The sequence below is a fragment of the Gossypium raimondii genome, chromosome 8 (assembly GCF_025698545.1).
Source record: "Gossypium raimondii isolate GPD5lz chromosome 8, ASM2569854v1, whole genome shotgun sequence".
In the NCBI taxonomy this organism is placed as follows: domain Eukaryota; kingdom Viridiplantae; phylum Streptophyta; class Magnoliopsida; order Malvales; family Malvaceae; genus Gossypium; species Gossypium raimondii.
The window spans coordinates 3,061,046-3,081,109 of NC_068572.1; the positions used below are offsets into that span (position 1 = coordinate 3,061,046).

General features: G+C 32.9%; 3 protein-coding genes across 3 annotated transcripts; 2 read left to right on the top strand and 1 right to left on the bottom strand.

Moving 5' to 3' along the window:
* Window positions 1-251: 251 nt before the first annotated feature.
* On the top strand, window positions 252-2,110 carry LOC105790292 (transcription factor MYB83). Its single transcript, XM_012617807.2, has 2 exons — window positions 252-648; window positions 819-2,110. Exons 1-2 carry the CDS (start codon window positions 362-364, stop codon window positions 1,486-1,488), a joined length of 957 nt encoding a protein of 318 aa, XP_012473261.1. The 5' UTR covers window positions 252-361; the 3' UTR covers window positions 1,489-2,110.
* Window positions 2,111-8,266: 6,156 nt separating this feature from the next.
* LOC105790294 (protein DETOXIFICATION 43) lies at window positions 8,267-13,061 on the top strand. Its single transcript, XM_012617809.2, has 12 exons — window positions 8,267-8,343; window positions 9,718-9,839; window positions 9,952-10,358; window positions 10,446-10,581; window positions 10,674-10,770; window positions 10,868-10,968; window positions 11,038-11,201; window positions 11,378-11,449; window positions 11,577-11,693; window positions 11,764-11,859; window positions 12,472-12,593; window positions 12,740-13,061. The coding sequence occupies exons 1-12, from the start codon at window positions 8,267-8,269 to the stop codon at window positions 12,786-12,788; spliced, it is 1,560 nt and encodes a 519-aa protein (XP_012473263.1). The 3' UTR covers window positions 12,789-13,061.
* A 2,586-nt stretch (window positions 13,062-15,647) lies between these two features.
* LOC105790295 (zinc finger CCCH domain-containing protein 30) lies at window positions 15,648-19,459 on the bottom strand. Its single transcript, XM_012617813.2, has 2 exons — window positions 19,131-19,459; window positions 15,648-18,194 (listed from the first exon to the last, which is right to left on the bottom strand). Exon 2 carries the CDS (start codon window positions 18,191-18,193, stop codon window positions 16,061-16,063), a length of 2,133 nt encoding a protein of 710 aa, XP_012473267.1. The 5' UTR covers window position 18,194; window positions 19,131-19,459; the 3' UTR covers window positions 15,648-16,060.
* Window positions 19,460-20,064: the final 605 nt, after the last annotated feature.

Genomic DNA, 20,064 nt, shown 5'->3' on the forward strand with positions numbered 1-20,064 from the left:
GTGTTATCGATTTGCACTTACTAATAACATTATTAAACGAGAAAAATAAATTTATGTCAAATTAAAGGAAAGAGATCAAATATCAAATATTAACATAGTATAAGGGCTAAAACCATAATTAACCATCATATATTTATTTATACATTATTCATATTCAAAGTTTAAAGCAAACTCCAAACCATCACTATCATCATCACCATTACCACCCCATGAAGCCTTCTCTCTTTGATCTTTCTCTCTTTCTTATATTCAACCCATCATTCCATACCAGTCCATTCCCCCTTACATAGCTTTTCTCTTTATTATCACAACACAAAATTCACCCTCTTAATTAGAAAAACTTGAAGGGGCTCACCAGCAAATGAGGAAACCTGTTGCAGATCCACCAAACATGGGAAAAGACAACAACAAGGTGAAGCTGAGGAAGGGACTTTGGTCGCCCGAGGAAGACGAGAAGCTGATGAAGTACATGTTGAGTAACGGACAAGGGTGTTGGAGTGACATTGCTAGGAATGCTGGTTTGCAGAGGTGCGGTAAGAGCTGCCGTCTTCGTTGGATTAATTATTTGAGACCTGATCTCAAGCGTGGTGCATTTTGTCCTCAAGAGGAAGATCTTATTATACATTTGCATTCCATCCTTGGCAACAGGTTCTAATGCTTTCTCTTTCTATGTGTGTGTGTGCGTGTGATGATACATGTATGTGTGTGTATCATAGGGATTAAGGAATTGATGATATCATGCAGAAATGCCAATATCATGCATGCGTATATATCATAATGTACAGAACACTGAGATTTATTGGTTTGAAAAATTTCAGGTGGTCTCAAATCGCAGCTCGTCTTCCAGGGAGAACAGATAATGAAATAAAGAATTTCTGGAACTCCACACTAAAGAAACGATTGAAAACCACCACCACCACTCCCACATGTTCGTCGCTAAACAACAGTGATTCAATATCAGAGCAGCCAAGAACAGATGGTGTAGGAGCCATTTTTCCGGTGAACGAACACGACATCGACATCATGGGTGCTTCTTTATCGTCGTCTTCTTCGTCACCAACATCCATGTCCTACCCATCAATGGTCACATTAAACCAGTTCGACCCATTCCCTCACCTCAATAACTCATATGACATGAAGGGTTCATTCAATGCGCCAACATGGTTAACAACAACACAAGGTGGTTGGGGAGAGGGATTATTTTATGGTGATTATGGGAAAATAGGGTTAGAAGGGGAGTTTTCTCTTCCTCCACTTGAGACCACTGCTGCCATTGCCAATAACAACAATAATAGTTGCTTCAACAACACAGCTGGTGAGAAGAATCACGGTCAAAGCTTCAAAGTAGAGGTGGACAATATGTTCGGGTTAGAAAATAATCATCCTCATTGGCATGGAGAAAGCTTGAGAATGGGAGAATGGGATTTTGAGGAATTGATGGATAATATATCTTCTTTTCCTAATTTCCTCGACAATTTCCATTGCTGAATATATTATTTTCTTTTCTTCTTTGGGTTCAAATTCAGGTTTTAGTCCCTATGCTCAAAGTTAGAGGTTTAATCACTATAATTTGGAATAATTTGATTATTTGCTTTTATAATATACAGTTAGTTAATCCAAATAATAAACTATTCCGATTATAAAGTTGATGTAGATTTTTTCACCTTAAAAACACCTCATACAACTCATCATATTGACACGGATTTTTTGTGTTGGAAGAGGTGAATTTAAGAAAAATCTATATTAGCATTTTAACGGAATAGTTAACTGTGTTAATTATTTGGACAACTAACTCTGATATTATAAAAGTAGATGATTCAATTATGTCAAATTAAAGTTAAAGGATTAAATCTTAAAATTAAGTATCATAGAGGGACTAAGACCAACATTTGACCATTCATTTTAGACTCGGAAATTTTGAGCTTCTGGAAATTATAAACATAAAACGGTGGAGATTAGCAGAGAGACGGTGGCAGACATGAATATTGTAGCTATGTATTTTAATTGTAGTTTGAAATTCATGTACAAATTAGGGGAATAATTTGAACTATATTTTGCATGAATGTACATGTAAAAACATAATCAAGTAATAAAAGGTAATAAACACACATTAATTGTAAGAAAATTACTAATGCTGTCTGTTTTCTGAAGTTAAAATTAATGAAATATGTTGTTAGATAAATTAAACTTTTTTAATTATTGATTATATTAATGTTTGTGTTTAACACCATTCTCTCAAATGGTATCGTATTTCACGATAGGTGCAAGAAAACCTTCGTCTATTTGTATAATTAGTATCGGCCTTATAATATTTGGGTTTTACAATCCAAATAGTTTGTAACTTTAATTATAAAATTTATATAAACTTAATTTTAAAAAGACGTTATATCCGTTTTATAATAAATAAATTAAATAAAAAATAAGATATAACCTTTATAAATTGTGGAAACCTTACTTAACATTTCTTATCAATTGCTACTTCAAGAACATCTCGGAATCCCAGAAAGAAAAAGAAAATGATCCAAGAAGTCGACCATTTTTAAAAAGGATGGCTTCAATTGATCCACTTGAGGATAGCATGTATCACCTCAAAAGTCGACAATGAAGCATCATTATCGAACTAAGGGGAGACAGAATGTTGGATATGCAAATAGAGTTGGCCATGAAAGAACACAGGTGATTGTAATCCTCGAGATGCTCTTAAAATGCCAATAAAATTACCTGATTTGAGTAAAAATATAGATTTAAAAAATGTGTTTAAAAAAAATTAAAATTTTTTTGGACTGAGTCCGGCTCGAATTTGTAAAAGAAAACTACTGTTATTTTTCTTTATTTTGCTATTATTTCGTTATTATATTGTTACTATTTTATTGTTATTATTTGGATATTATATAATTTTTATTTTATTATTAATTTAGAGGTATTTGATTGTTAAGTTGTATTTATCTTAATATTATTTAAGTGTATTTTTAAAAAATTATATTTATTGAGACACGTTTATTTTTAATATTTTTAGTGTATTATATATATTATATTTTTTAAATTTATTTTTATACAGAAAAATAAACTAAAAAATTTGTATATGAGTGGACCAAAAAAAATAAACCTAAATTTTTAGGTGACCCAACTCGAACTTGAACCGGACTCGGCCATGGACAACTCTAAAGTGTACATATTTAATATTTTAAGAAAAAAAATGATCAGATGGAGCTGACCAAGGAGGCCAAATCGAATTGTTGTTTCGCCTTGTACTAAAAACAAAACTAAAATTGCCGACAATTTGTCTTACTGGAATGATTGAGGTTTTGCAAACGTTAAAATATGTTTCAAGTTCCTCTATTCTTTATACATTTGAAATTTAGTCCTAAAACTTTTTAGATTTCAAAATTCAGATCCAACTGTTAATACCATTTAAAATTTTTTCTGTTAAAATAGTTGGTATTACATTTTGAAATAAAAAAGGGAACTCACTGCATTGCCATGTAGCTCAGAAAATGATATTCTAATGAACCTTAATTTGACAGAAAATATTTAACAATATTTATAATTGGACTTACATTTTTAAATCTGAAAAGTAGAAGAACTGAAATCCTTAAAATAAAAGTAGAGTGGTTAATTCCAAATTTACGAAGAGTAAAAGAATCCAGAGCATATTTTAACTTTATTTGAACTACACAAGTTTTCAGTTTTGATTTATTCCGATTTAAGTCCCATCAATATGGGCTAGAGGTGTCCATGGGCCGAGACGGGCTGAGTTTGGGCCGGGCCTGGAAAAAATTTCGATCCGCGTCCTAGGCCCAGGCCCGACCCTAAATATGGACCTAAAATTTTGTCCAGTCCCGGCCCAGGAAAAAATTCCTAATCCCGAGCCTGGCCCGGCCCATTTTTTAATAAACACCAAAAATTTATTTTAAAAATAAAAAAATCTAAAAAAGTATTTTAAAATTAAAAAAATATTTTTTATTATATTCGGGCCGGGCCCGGGGCAAAAAAGCGGTGCCCCAAGCCAGGCCCGTTTTTTAAATGGGCCTCATTTTTTCCCAAACCCATATTTCAAGCCTATATTTTTACCCAAACCCTCCCATATTTCGGGCGGGCCATTGGGCCGGGCCGGGCCGCCCGGCCCATGGACACCTCTAATATGGGCTCTCTCCATATTTATTCTAGTTTAAGTCTTTAATGTACTGTGATTGTCAATCTATAATTTGCTTTGTAATTATAATTGTGATTGTACTTATAACAATACTTATGACCTCTTGAATAATAATAATTTGATTATCACCCACGATGTGAATGAAAATTTATGTATATTTGTTAAAAGTTGATACAATAATTAATAGAACTTTGGTTGAAATGGTAAGGTTAAATATTTACGATCATAATGTCTTAGGTTTAAATTTCATTATTTGTGGGATTTATTGATTTATAAAAAATTATCTTTAAAAAAACAAGCACTCTTATAATAATATAATTTATTTTGTATAAGTAATGATTTTTCTAGCCATTTCTCAATTGAGTTGGTGTCCGATTGACTCTAAACACCAACTCAATAAAGAGATTAAATAATAATATTTGAACAAAAATCCCTCACCCCATTGGTGCCTTGTTCAATTATTATTTAAAAAAATGTTAGACTTTTTTTGGTTTATTATCAAAGCACTTCTTTAGGGTTGATGTAATTTTTTAGGTTATTGAGTTTGGCAAATTAGGTATATTTTGGTATCTGTACTTTTTTTAGCCCATTTTGGTATCTAAACTGAGTAATTAGGTCAAATTTGATCCCTAAACTTGAAAAAATATAAAAGTTTAATGACGTAACCATTTGATCCCTAAACTATAGCCTTGTATCAAACGAGCAGAACCGCACATCTCCATTACTTTCTCCCGTCTTACTCAAATTCCAACCACAAACATAAACTATTACGTTGGATTATTAAATATTAATCGTACAAAAAATTCTAAAAATAAATAAGATTACTTTATTTTTATACCAGTATAAATGAATCCCGAATCACATTGCTCCCAAATAGCCAATAGTTGAGCAGCTAGCTAGTTCTGAATATTCCCCACTTAAATTGAAATAAATAACCAGGGATGTATAATAGACAATTGCGCTCTGCATGCAGCTCCATATATGAAGAAAAGACAAAATTACAACTACTAATGTCATGATTAAGTAGTTAGTTAATCACAAAAATTAATTGGGCATGAATCTTACTAATTTTGAATTGATTATGAGAACAAACCTCCCTTCCTTTGTACGCTTGTCAGCCTTGGATTATAGTTATTTATTATATAGCCCACAGGTTTATTCACAGGTCAACAAATAAATTTTATTATTATATTACATATATAAATTGTGGTTTAAAGCATGTCCAACCTTGCCCGGCTCCAAGTGAAGTGCTTATATATTATTTTAGTTCGTTTTTGAGAGTACTCGATTGATATGGGTATTGTTGTCAATGTAGGAGGGCGTGAGTTCGAGTGTGTTGAAGCACATTATCCTCCTATTTATGGGTTGGAGAGAGGCTATGAGTAGTTTTACGTATTGTGTTAAAAAGAACAGATGTGATCAGAACTCAACAAAACAAATAGTATAAGTAGAGATTAATTGTTAATTAAAGTGACAAATACATATGCCTCATTTGATATTATAAATAATTATATATTGTGGATGTTGCATGAAGTGTGAGAAGAGTTTCTACGAGCATTATGGTTTATTAGGGTGAGGTACATTTGATTCATGCTTGAATAATAGTTTGAATTAGAATCATTGTTATTAGAGTAATTTAGAGATTGTGAATCTATAATAAAATATTTTTGAGAAAAGGATCAAGTTTGTTTAGAAAATCGACTCTCTTTTATAGGGGTGAAGTTAAAATTTTGTTTCAAAGGATCGGAATTAAGTCATAAATTTTGAATGAAATTTCACCATTGTATTAGCTAATAATTTTATATTTTTTTCAAGGATTAAATTAAAATCTTATCATTTTGAGGGTCAAAATGTAATTTTACCATTACTAATTTATAATTTTATAAATTTTAAAAGGTAAAAAATACAATTTTCTGCTGGTGTTTGCTAAAACACCGATGAGAGGAGGGAGACTGAAAAGGTGCATCGTTGAGAGGAAGATTTATCGGATGTTGGCAACATGGTGATGGTCGGGAAAACTGAGTTTAGTTTAAGGACAACTTGATGGGTGTTAGTGCTAATCTCAACGAGGATGACGTTGATTTACAAGAAGGGTACTGTTAGTGCTAGTTATAATTGCTAGCTACAACGCCAGTTATACCTTAAGGAAAAGCTGACGGAACATTATATTTTGCTTTATTTGATTGGCATGTTTTGACCTTTAATTGTTGATCTCTTTGAAGACTTTTAGTGGCTCAATTGAAGTACCCTTAATTAAGAAATTTGATCTTTAGAGAGTTTGATGACAAGATCTTTGCCAAATATACTTATTATTGAATAATTTTAGTGGAATTAGAGATTGATATTGACTGTAATTGAACAAGCCATTATGCTTCTATATCAGATGGCCAATTTAGGTTAGAAGTACAAGAGTGAGAGCAGCTAATTTGTTCAATTAGGAACTATTTTTATGAATGCAAAACTATAAGTAAACTGAATTGTGTACATTAGTTCACACCTGAGCTTTTAGGGAGGAAAGTCTTGGAGGAAGAGTGATCTAGTTCGAAGTATAGGAGCGAGGTTACAATTTGGTGAATGAATTAAACTTAAATAGTAATCTGTACTTGTTAATTATATAGCGGATTACTCTCTACATAAGACCCCGCAAATGTAGGAAGTTTCCGAACTATGTGAACAAACTAATCGTGTATCCATTTTTATAATTAGTAGTGACTTAGTCCAGTTGAACTGAAAAAATATCTGCTAAGTAAAAAAATCAATGAGCTTTTAAAAGTGATGTACACCTTAACACTAAGGTTGTTGATGGAATCCCTTCGATCTTTTTTTTTTCTAAGAGGATCCATGCATTGATGGAAAAAAGCATGTTCCAAACTATTGTTATTAAATCGCTTGGGAGGAAAATTAGACCGTGGGTACAAGATCGAAAAGAATGCATTGGATGGATGCCCGGGCATTGAGAAGGAAGGACGCTTTCAGAGGCGAAAGGCCATGGGGAGATACCGTCTGTGATCCATGGATCTCCGATCGGGAAACTGTATCCAAGCTCCGTGGCTAGTCTGCGCTCTTTGGACTTTTAAAACTTAGCGAACTGAAACATCTGAATAGCTAAAGGAAGGGAAATCAACCGAGACCCCGTTAGTAGCGGATTGGGGGTTTAATGTTTCGCTTAACGAATTTTGTGCACTATAAAAGTTAAAAACGTCAATCTAACTCATGAATATCGAGAATTAGTATTATTTAGCAAAATTTTAAGATGGATATAATTATGCAAAAGTACTAGTAGAAGCTTCATGGGTGGTGTTTGAACAATATCTTATTGTTCAATTTAGGTCACCCACGTTTTCAACATCGGAAGAATACCCTCATAAGGTGATGATATCAATTTGCTTGTCCAGTCTATCCAGAGCAATGCACAGGAAGAGCTTTCTTACAGTGATTGGGAATGACGGGTAATCAAAATTGATTATATCACCATTAATGACAAAACAAAACAAATTAAATCAAAGGTAAGTAACTATTTTTGTAGTTTACTTAAAATGTGTAAAACTACACGCGATTAACCTGAATTTCTTCAATTTGATATTTGAGGATGTTTTTTGTTAAACACTTGAGGTTAGTTTCGATGTTCAAATTTGTACTTAAGTTTCTTTTATTCCAATTAAGTGCCTATTGTTTTTTACTAAAACACAAGTGTCGAGTATTTATTGTGTCATATATAGTGGCGTTTGGTTTAAGTACCGAATTAAGCATTGAAACTAAATTCAGATACCAAATAGATACTAACCCAAAATTGTATGAGTTATTTATTTAGTGAAGGAGGAACACTAGGTTGTCACCATCAATTTTGTGGTGGCGATCTTCATGATTCAGCTCTTGATTTCCCTATAATATATTCTCAATTAATTTCTCAGCCACATAGGCATGCTTTATTTTATTTTTTTAAAATATTTTTATTGATTGGATACGTATATACATATAATATGTATGTGTATGTGTACGTGTATATATATGTGCATGAAGTGAGGTGTTTGGGCAGTGGCATTGCATTTACAAGCCTCTTTTCAGTTTGTGGCAAAGTCTTGTATTAGGAGCTTTATCGGCAGTGAATAATCAATGGCTGAGCAGACACTTGAAACCAACTACTTTACCCTTGGGGGAATGCCAATTTTTGTCATCTTCAAAGATGCAAGGTAATCTTCACTAACTATTTGCTATAATTTGGTGATTTATTTATTTTTTAATAATTTCATCTTTCAAATGATTTAAAAAATAATAATTGTTATCATTCGGTTGATATGTAAAAATTTATTATTGATTCAATACGATTAATTGAATTTTCAGATGTCATTAATCTTGTGCATAAATAACAATTGTAGGACCAACCAGGCTGAATTAAAGTGAAAGTATTAAATTTCAAATTTCAATACGGCAGGTGGTTAAAACCAGATTTAGGCCAATATAGATGTTGTTGCACTTTACACTAACGAAATATCTGTTCAAACTTGAAGGCCTGTCCATTATTTAAGAGGATTTTGATAAAAATGTTATACTTGAAAAATAGATTTGATAAAAAATTTATCCAATTTGAAAAATTGAATCAAACTTGAACCTTCACATTCAGGGGTAGCCAAAGGGTGCAAGATGGCCCCTGGCTGGGAAAATTGTTTTATAGCTCCCTCTCAAAATTAAAAGACTCAATTTAGTTTTTTTAATTTTTTATTAAATGAAAAAGTATAATTCGTCTTTTTTTTTTAAATTAATTATTTAATTTAAGTATTTTTAATACATAATTTTTAGCTTTGGCTTCCCAAATTTTATAATCTTACCTCGACCGCCCTAAACAAAATTTTTGGCTTTCCCCCTATTCACATTTAAAGATTGTACTTGAGTAACTCGACACAATTTTTTTTCAATAAATTTATATTTCTTTTATTATTATAAATATGTAATTTATATCATATGAAAAACAAAATTATATATGTATATAATGGGTTAGTATTTGGTACACGAGCAATTTTTTTATTCCACAAACAATCTTAAAAAAATGACATGTGTCCCTTTTTTAAATATTTATTTTTAATATTATATTATAACTTTATAGGATACTTATCAACCTCTTGACACTACTTGTGAAGTTTAAAAACTTCACTAGTGTATCAACTATTTTTCCATATATAATACTATAATATAAAGAGTTAGTATTTGGTACATTCGCAGTGTATTTTTTATTCTACAAACAGTTTTAAAAATTGACACGTGTCTTATTTTTTAAAAATATTTATTTTAATATTTTTAATATTATTGCTAATGTAAATATGAAAACAATTTATCTATATTTAAAATGTTACTAAAAGAAAGAATGTAAAAAATAAATATTAAATAAAAATAATATTATTAAAAATGAGTGGTCCTATACATTTACTTTAAACATGCTTTAGTATGTTGTTTTTTAATATAATGCCTACCACTTATAATTTCATAATGCTCGAACTAACGTATTTCCGGTTGTTACTCAATCAATTATTCTGCTAATTTTGGTTCATAATAATTATTATACATTTTAGGCTTGTTTTGAAAACTGATTCAATCGGGATGGAGATATTAAGGATGGCATTCCCAGCAGCCTTGGCCTTAGCTGCTGATCCCATTGCTTCTCTCATTGACACCGCTTTCATTGGCCGTATAGGTCTGCTCTCATCTCTCTCATTCATTATACATACATGTATGTATGTATGTATGTATGTATGTATGTATGTATGTATGTATGTATGTATGAGTCATGTTGGTCATGTGTGCAGGAGCGGTGGAGCTAGCTGCTGTAGGGGTTTCCATCGCCATATTCAACCAAGCTGCGAGGATCACCATTTACCCTCTTGTTAGCATCACAACTTCATTTGTTGCTCAAGAACAAACTCTTGCAGATACCACCATTCATGCCCCAAAATCCGACCATCCTGAAAATGACGGCGGCAACAAGGAGCAGATCATCACTCCCCAAGACTTGGAAAAAGGTTCAGACAAAATAACAAGTACATGTAAGCAGCCGCCATGCGGGGATGATGTTACCAGTGAAGTTAAAAAAGGGAAAAGACATATCCCATCAGCATCGACTGCAATGGTTTTCGGTTTAGTGCTCGGTCTGCTACAAACCCTGTTCCTGGTTTTCGGTGCCAAAATTCTCCTGCTTGTTATGGGTGTCAAACCTGTAAGTTTACTCTCACTGTCACCATACTGTTTGCATTAGTTGCCTGTTATATTATATATACTAAACGAGTCCAAATTTATTGAACAGAATTCCCCTATGATGAAACCTGCACTAAAGTACTTGACATTGAGATCCATGGGAGCTCCTGCAGTTCTTCTTTCTTTGGCCATGCAAGGGATTTTCCGAGGTTTTAAGGATACCAAAACACCTTTATACGCTACTGGTATGCACAAGGTTAAATTATTAGTAATTGCTTATAATATATTACCATAGTTTTACCGTAACCCTTTATTCTTTTTGTGGTTACAACAACAGTTGTCGGAGATGTAACAAATATCATATTGGACCCAATATTTATTTTTGTGTTAAGACTAGGTGTTAGTGGTGCAGCCATAGCACATGTTCTTTCTCAGTGAGTAAATTTTTCTTTGCTCTCTTATTTGCATTTTGCAGTACGGTTACTGGCTGCATATTGAAACTCTAATGGCTATAATGACTGTTGCATGCAGGTATTTGATTACACTGATCCTTTTGTGCCAATTGGTGAAACAAGTGAAACTTTTACCTTTTCATATCAAGGACCTCCAATTTGGAAGATTTCTTAAAAATGGTATTCATTGGTGCAATTATTCCCTTTTTGGCTTTGGTTTAACAATGATGATAATGAAAACTTTCACAGGCGTTATGTTAATGGGAAGAGTTATAGCTGTCACATTTTGTGTGACATTGTCAGCATCAATGGCTGCTAGGCTTGGTCCAACACCAATGGCTGCATTTCAAATCTGCTTACAAGTTTGGCTCACATCATCTTTGCTTGCTGATGGTTTAGCTGTTGCTGGACAGGTACAATCTTCGGTTTATTTATTTTTCTTGAAGTACAAGTGTTGGATGAATGTGCAGACATGAATACGAAGATATAACCTTCAAAGGGGCCTCTCAATACCCGCATCTGCATGTTTTAACACGAGTCCGAGTAACTTAACACACTGATTTATGTAACTGAAATGTTCACATTTTAGGCAATTCTTGCGTGTGCATTTGCTGAGAAGGACTATGAGAAGGTGGCAGCAGTGGCAGTTCGGGTATTGCAGGTACTGCTAAAAGGAAAAATAGTGAAACTTGATGAAGTAGCTAAGCAATTTCCCTTGTGGACATGTTTTTATGATTATAATGACATGCATGCATGATCTCAATTTCACTTTTTTAATGGATTTGCAGATGAGTTTTGTGATGGGAATGGGGCTAGCAGTTGTGGTTGGAGTTGGTTTACACTTTGGGTCAGGGATCTTCTCCAAAGATGCTGCTGTTTTGCGCCTTATCAGCATAGGAGTAGTGGTATGTTTTAGTTCTTCATGTATGTATGTATGTATGTATGGTCTTATCTGAATTTGTCTCTGCCTATCAGTTTGTAGCAGTTACACAACCAATCAACTCGTTAGCTTTCGTTTGTGATGGCGTAAACTTTGGATCATCTGACTTTGCTTACACAGCTTACTCCATGGTAATAGTCTAACAAGCTTGCAGTGCACCTCGTCCAGATATATAATATATATATATATATATATAAGTTGCAACTCTGTTAGGAGAAGTTTGTTAAGACTGGAGTGTCATATGTGGGATGTACTCCGTAACGGGTCAGTATTATACTCAATAAAGATTGTCTTTCAACTCCGATATAAGTTTAAGTACTAGAGAAGACAATAAATTCACAAAGTGGGAACAACTCATTGAATGTCTAAATAAGTTAACCATACACAATTGCACATAGCCTGACTCAAATCCATGCCATAAACTTATAGGGTATCTTTTGAGTGAGCATGCTACCACTTGAGCTAGGTGCTCACCCAATGATAGCATACAAGTTTTAGAATGTGGGTTTGTGTCAGACCATGCAAAATAGAGCATGGTTTGTCTGTTCAGACATCCAACAAGGTGCTTTTGATTTTTGAATCTGTCTTTTCAGACACTCGAGTTCTTATCAAAGTCGAGAGATTACACTGACCCAGTAATAGGTCCACCAGCTCCCGATGAATAACACCTTGCAAACTTCTCTCAAAGGAGTCAGAAATCACTCCACAATATACATATGCTGATTGATTTGTTCTTTCTTCAGATACTGGTAGGTGGAGCAAGCATTGCATCAATATTCCTTCTCTCCAAAAGCAATGGTTTTATAGGAATCTGGGTTGCATTAACCATTTACATGGTTCTGCGTGCCTTTGCTGGTATTTGGAGGTAAAAACAACACCCTTCTTACTCCCTATTATATACACACACACATATATATAACCATCCATTATCCATATCATGGTATGATGAATGTTGTTGAACAACATTTATGCATCAAACAAGTAACATGGAGAATGGTGTTATACTTTCAGGATGGTGACTGGTACAGGACCATGGCGCTTCCTAAGGACTCCATTGTAATTTGTAACCTCAAGAAGCAGAGAAAATGAAAAAAATAATGGAAGTTATTGTTGTTTTATTGAAATTTCAGCTCTGTGTATGTGAAAGCATATTAATGCTCTTGTTATGTGTTTGATTGCCTAGGCATGGTTTGTTCCTTAACCCCTTTTTTTCTTAGATACCCCCAAAAATATTGGGGGTGTCTTGTAACAGTTTTATGCACAACAATGTGTTGTATTTTTAATTATTAGTAGTTGTTTTCCTGTAGTTGTTAATAAAGAGTTGCGAGTTGAAATATTCATATATGTTTGTTGATTGAGTTTTAGTTCGATTGATATGAGCGTTTTGTCAATTTAGGAAGATATAGGTTTGATTGAATCTATTAAAGCGCAATATACTCTTACTTATAGGTTGGGTTCTTCCCCTTTCAAAATTTTTGGAATATTTTATCATGCTTTTGAAATTTGTTGAAAATTTTAATTTAATCTCTTAAATTTTTAAAATTTTGAAATGTTTTATTATAAATTTTAATTTTTGAACAAATTAATTAATTTTTTATTTTTTCGAAATTCTCATTAATTTTACAAAACTTTTAAAAATTTTAATTAGACCACATCCAAAATTCACTTCTAATGAAATATATATATTTTCTAATGATATAAGATGTTATATGATAACAAAGGTTTAATTAGGCAAATATGTCGATTTTAAAATGAAATAAGTGTTTTAGACCATTTTCTTTAAATTTAGGATAATAAAATGTTTTTGGAGAGATAAATCGAAAAAGCATCCTAGGAAAAGAGCTTTTGAAAACATTTTTACAAAACACCTTTTTTAAATACATATTTGGTTAACTTGTCAAATAATAGTGATTTTATCATTGAGTTTTAGGTTTAATTTATCTTCTAAGCATATTTTTATATATATATTTATTTCATGTTGTTTCAAGCTTTTATTATTATTTTAATTAATAAATATTTTATTTTCAAGTTTTTATTAATAAAAAATATTTTATACATATCATTATGTTAAAATTTTTTAATTAATGACTCTTTATTTGTATAAATAAATTAATAATTATATAATAAATATTTTTTAAAAATATAAATATTTTTTATATTTATCATTATTTTAAATATATTTTACTTTTAAAACATCAAAAAAATTTGATATATTTTTCTTTATATAATTATTAATTTATTTATATAAATAAATAAAGGAATTATTAATTAAAAATATTTTAACATAATGATATATATAATATATTTTTATTATATAACTACATATTTATTATTTTATTTATATAAATAAAAGAGTTATTAATTAAAAGATGAATTAAAAATTAAAAAATTTAAAAAATATATTTATTAATTTTAAAACTTGAAACAACATGAAATAAAAATACAAAAGCATTTTTCAAAAAGTGTTATTAATTAGTTGATGTTTTTAAAAAATAATATATTTTGTAGAAAGCTTTTTTCAAAAGGCACCTTTTTCAAGATGCGTTTTTGGTTTCTCTCTCTAAAAATGGTCTATTTCCCTAAATTTTGGGAAAAAAAGACCTAAAACCCTCATTTCGTTTTAAAATCAACATATTTACCTAATTAAACCCTATAATAAAAAATTTAAATGTGCTTAGAGGAGGAATTGAACTTGAGACTCAAGGATAAAATCACTTTAATTTGACCATCTAATTAGAGGAGCTAATGTATCAAAAGAAAACATATTTTGCAGAAAGTGCTTTTCTAGGACGTGTTTTCGATTTATCTATTAAAAAACAACTTAATTCTCTAAATTTTAAGAAAACAAAACCTAAAACCCTCATTTTGTTTTAAAATCGGCATATTTACTTAATTAGAAGCTACAATAAATGTTAGAACCCAAACAAATACCATAATAAATGAGCCAATGATTAAAATAGTAAAGCTTGGTTATTATACTAGCAATCATATATGTATTGGATGCTTTTGGTCCCTAAAAGGGGAAGCTTTCATTTATGTTGGGGGTCCTCACGTATGAATATGGTCTAATACATTTGATGCACATCAAATGTTGAGTAAAGTGTCAAACTCAATATTTTTTAAGGTTTTGAATTTTAGTCTCATAAATGAATATAAAATGCTAAAAGAATTTATCCTAAAATGATATTCGATCGGACTCGATTTCAGATTTAATCAAAACCTTAGATATTAAAAATCAAAGACCGAAAGAAAAACATTTGATGATAGTTTGAGAATCCAACCTTATTCAATTCTAAATTTAATCGAAACCAATATAAAAGTCAAAGACCAAAAAGATTTTAAAAAAAAAAACATTTGATGATGCTTTGAACCAAACTATTAAACCTTAAATTCCCAATAGACCATTAAAGGCAAAAGGCCCCTGTCCGTACGAATCACTGACAATGCCATTTCATGTCTAAACTCCATTAAAGACCACCCCACATACTTTTATAATGGTGTGAGTGGTCGGCATCATATGATAGGTACCATCATCCCACTTCCCCTAAACAAAGAGGCCACCCTCCCCCATCATCATCATCTTTTGAAAGTTGGATCCACATTACTGCCTTTTCCACCAACCACAATACCGAACCCATGTTACTCAGACTCGAATGTAAGCATCAAATACGACTATGTACCCGACATGACTATGATTAACCTTTTCCAAGTTTGAAAGCATCAAATATAGATACTTCAAGAAAAATGAGTATGAGCAACGACCTCCAAGAGGGGACCAGTACCACACCCCAGATTTTCCCCAATCATGAATTATAGATCACATGAATCAAAGTCATCATCCATTAAGGAGAACCAAGGCAAAAGAAAACAAAAGCAAAAGAGAAAGCTGAAAAGTAGAGCACAACAAACCATATGCATAGGACAAAAAAATAAAGATATTGAAATAATAACTTAAAAACCAGGGTTTACATCATTCAGAAGGAAACACATTAGCTTAACATGATCTCGTAAAATGCATCATCAGTTTTTCTTTTCACTGATCTAAGGAAAATATTGAAAGTAATACGAAGACAACAAAATGGTACAAAACCTTAAACCGCAGAAGCGCTTGAGTGCTTAATATTAGCCCGAGTAGAGGCTTTCCTACATCTTTTCTGCTGGAACTCTGCTGCAGCTGATACAATAAAATGATTAAAAAGAATTTATAGAATAAAATTCCCATTCTAATCTTTCTGCCACGATTAGTTTTATCTGCTGTCACCACGAGTCAACTTCCTGTTGTTATCTTTCTCGAAAGACCAACAAAATATGTACCTTCAGAAATCTGTTTCTCTACACAACAAGCTGATCAAGCTGCATTTGCTCGATCCAAGCTCCTAAAACGGAATGATCCACAGAATTGATCTGGGAATTGGAATCATTGGAAATGTCACCGGATGATGCACCATGTGGAGCAGGAGCTACCAGCTTCTCTTTCATCATCTCAGGTGGGGATTCCTTTACAAGAGACTGGCCCCAAGATAAGTCGGGCCCCTCGCTACTGTTACGAAGCTCGTATGATGATTTTCGTAATTGACCCAGTTCGTCTGCACTAACTGACCAGTTCAACTTTCCATTAGGCGAACCCCACTTGGACCAAGGAGAATTCACAGGAGATCCAAGTTCCCTAGAGCTAAGGCAGCTTAGCTGCTGCTGTCGTTGCTTCTCAAGCTGAACATGTGCGGACAAGCGAGCAGCCATGGGGGAGATTGGCTCAGTACTTCTAGGTGACATTCTTCCAGGAGACCTGACACCGAATGAAGCCTGCAACAGTGGGTGTTCAACATTTCTTGGTGCAAAAACACTTGTATTGATTGGAGATAACTTGCTCTGTTGCTGTTGAAACTGATTAAGGACAGCTGATTTATGGGTAGGGGAAAATATTGTAGAGGCAGCTGACTGATCAGTATATCTAGGAGATGAAGAGATCTCCGCAGAAAATAGCTCTTCAAGGTTTGAAGGAGTTAATGTTTTGGATCGACAAGAGCGACTCACAGACACTGGACTGTTATGAGACTGGGAAACACAGGTTAAATCATTTAGAATCTGTTCATGAGCATCAAAATCAGGCCACATGTCGAAGCCCTCACATGGGATATCTCGGGCACTAAGGGAGGATCTCAAGCGACTTGATTGAAAGTTGCTTCCAGGGAGATGAAGTGTTGGAACATTTGGTTGGGGCCACGCTGCAGATGAGTGTGAAAGGCCATTAGCAGATGGAGACATAGGCTGATTGAATGGTGAAGGGGATAAGGCAGATACTGATGAGGGTGAACCAGGTAAAAGGCCCATAACAGCAGCCATGTCCATGACACTAGCAGCAGATGCAGATGAGCGTGGAGAGGGAACGGCTGAGCCAGTCGAGACATACAGTGGGCGGAGTTCCTCAGCAGTGTGGGCGAAAAAGCATACCCGCCTATCACAACTTGTGCCATCCTTGCACATCCGAGTGCGGTATTGTGCTGGATGTAGCCAACATTCAAAAACTCCATGAGCATATTCACACATATCCCCTCGTCTACAAGCCCCTTTTCTGAAATCAGGGCATGGCACACAGCTGTAGTGGTACTTGCGCGGGTCCCTTCTCCGTGCATTCTCTCCTGGATGAACAAATGGACACTCCGTCCAATCATGAGAGTATGCTCTCGAACAAGGACGGATCTTGAATGAAAACATGCGGAACTCATCAGCTGCATAAACACTGTTCTTGATATCAGGGAGAGATGGATCAACAGGGTACTCTTTCCTCTCTGTTGTAGAGTTAACAGGTATATCAACAAACTTCGAAGCCATTGGTGAAGATGCTAGGTGTGAAGGAGAGGGTGATGATCGATTCTCCGGTGACGAAGAAAGGGGTGGCAAGCCAGAAGTAGAGTTATCAATGGATATCCGTAAATTCTGCTTCCCAAAAGGGTCATCAGAAACATGTCCCGAAAGAAGTTCTTCCATAACAGCTCTCATGCTTTGGAGCTTTGGATGTACTACAACAACATCAGCAGGTCGACAGCCATTGGCATCAGAAGAATTTGTATCAGCACCAGCTGATAAAAGTAGATTAACAACATCCATAGCATGAAGAGATCCGCCAGAGGCAGCACAATGAAGGGCAGTACTTTTGTCTGTACCACACGATAGGTTGACAGCCTCTGAGTGAGTCAATATAAGCTTAACAACATCAACACTGCCATAGGTAGCAGCAACCATTAATGGAGTTCTATGCTTTGCAACTATTCGGTTTGAGCCTTTTTCACGACAATACCAAAGTCCAACCTCATCGATCGAAGAAACGTCCTTCTCTATAGATTGCTTAATTCCCTCGACATCATTATTAGAAGCAAGCTCATGTAAGCTAGAAAAAGAGTCCTCAGTTTTCACATTTAAGTGATTCATATCTCCAGATTTTGAATGCTCCGGACCAACGCACATGCTTCAATTAGTTGCAAATTCATGAACAAAGAATAAATAACCAATCATATCAAATTCAAGGATGAAATTGCTAAGATCGTTAAACCACATGTGCACATAAAATATCTCAGGAAAATGGCCATAAAAAATAGAAAAAGCATAAGAAACAAGAAACAAACATAAATCAACCAAATGAGACCTTTAAATGAACAAGGAAAATAAGATTATACAGTAGAATTACTTCACCCTTTAACGAAGAACATGAAACACAAAAAAATCTATTTGTAATTTGATTTTCACAAGCTTTTTACCATATTTTTAGTAGGCCAACTAATCTAGCTATTGAATTTCAACAGAAAAAAAAGAACCCAACAAGACATTCTAAAACTTTTGTTCACATTACTACATTAGTAGCTATAAGAATCTTAATGTTCTGTCAGATGACAGATCCGATCATAATATGGAATAATCTAAGATAAATACTTAAAAGACAGAAAATTAAGAAAGCCAATGATTCTTATTCTCAAGATAAAAAGAATTTTTTTATCATGAAAAGAGACCATGACAAGAACTATACGACATTGTTTATGGAATTTTCTTTCTTTTTCTTTTTTTTTAAAAAAGACATAATATGCAAACAAAGCAAGAATAAAATCAAAAGAGATTTAGTGAATATTTTGCTAGTGATTACAAATTCACCCATAATCCATAGTATTAATCAAGCTTTAAGTCACTAATATTTTCAAAAATTAACAAATCTAGCATTGCTCAATAAAATATCAATAAATGTCAAAAAAGAACAAAAGGGGAAAAAAAATTAGCTAAATCACTTCTAACTTTACTAAAACAGAAAACCCATTACAACGAAGCTTCAATTTTCTCAATTTTCAACCATTAAAAAAATTAATCGAAATGCAAATCAGCTGATAACAAAAATCAAAGTTCTAAACAAACTTACCAATAAGAAAAATACAAGTTGAAGCTCAAACTCTCGTAAGCAAAGCAAAGGGAAAGCTTGAAACAGATCTAAGGGGAAAAAAAGGGTATATTTATATATATAGCTTAAGTTGTGGAAAGCATTCGAGATATGATTTTAAGGATCTAAAGAGATCAATTATCAAAGGCTATAGATACAATAAAAGAAGAAGGAGATTTTATTGAACAACAAAAATAATTTTATTTGTATAAATATATCATCCCCATTGATGCTACCAAGAAAAAAAGAACTATTTGAAAGCCTTTTTTTTTTTTTTTTGCTTTGCTTTTTTTGGAGAGAGAGTAATGAGAGGGAAAGGAAGTGCAGAGAGAAAATAACGTCTAGAAATGGAAAAATGAGGAGAAAAAATGCGACTTTATTTATGGTTTTGGTGAGAAAAAAATATTATAAAAAAAAAGGAATGATTGGGTTCTTCATAAATTATTTTAGTTGGATTTAATATAATTAATTATTTTTTATTATCGTAAAGTTGAGTAAAAAAATTTATTTTTTTAATAAATTTCATGTTTCTAAATTATTAATGAGATGAATCATTTGAAAGTTTTTATTGAAGTAATTTTTTGTTTAAATGTACGGCCAGCGAGGAACGATTTGACAATCGGTATGGTGGATCAATAATCATCAACGAGTAAAAGAACATACATTTATGTTCAAGTCGATCTGACGATCAATATCGATGATCAAAGAGAAAGGTTGTTTAGATTTTGTTTCGCAGATTCGTAGCGTTTAAATTTGTTTCATAAAAAAAAATTGAACTATAGAAGAGAAAGAAAATGAAAGCTTTCAGTTATTGTAAACGGTGTGAATAAATAGAGCCATACATCGACGACTTTAACAATCCAATATTTTAAATGAAAACTTTTAAATAATACAATAACCAATTTGTAACTTTTTT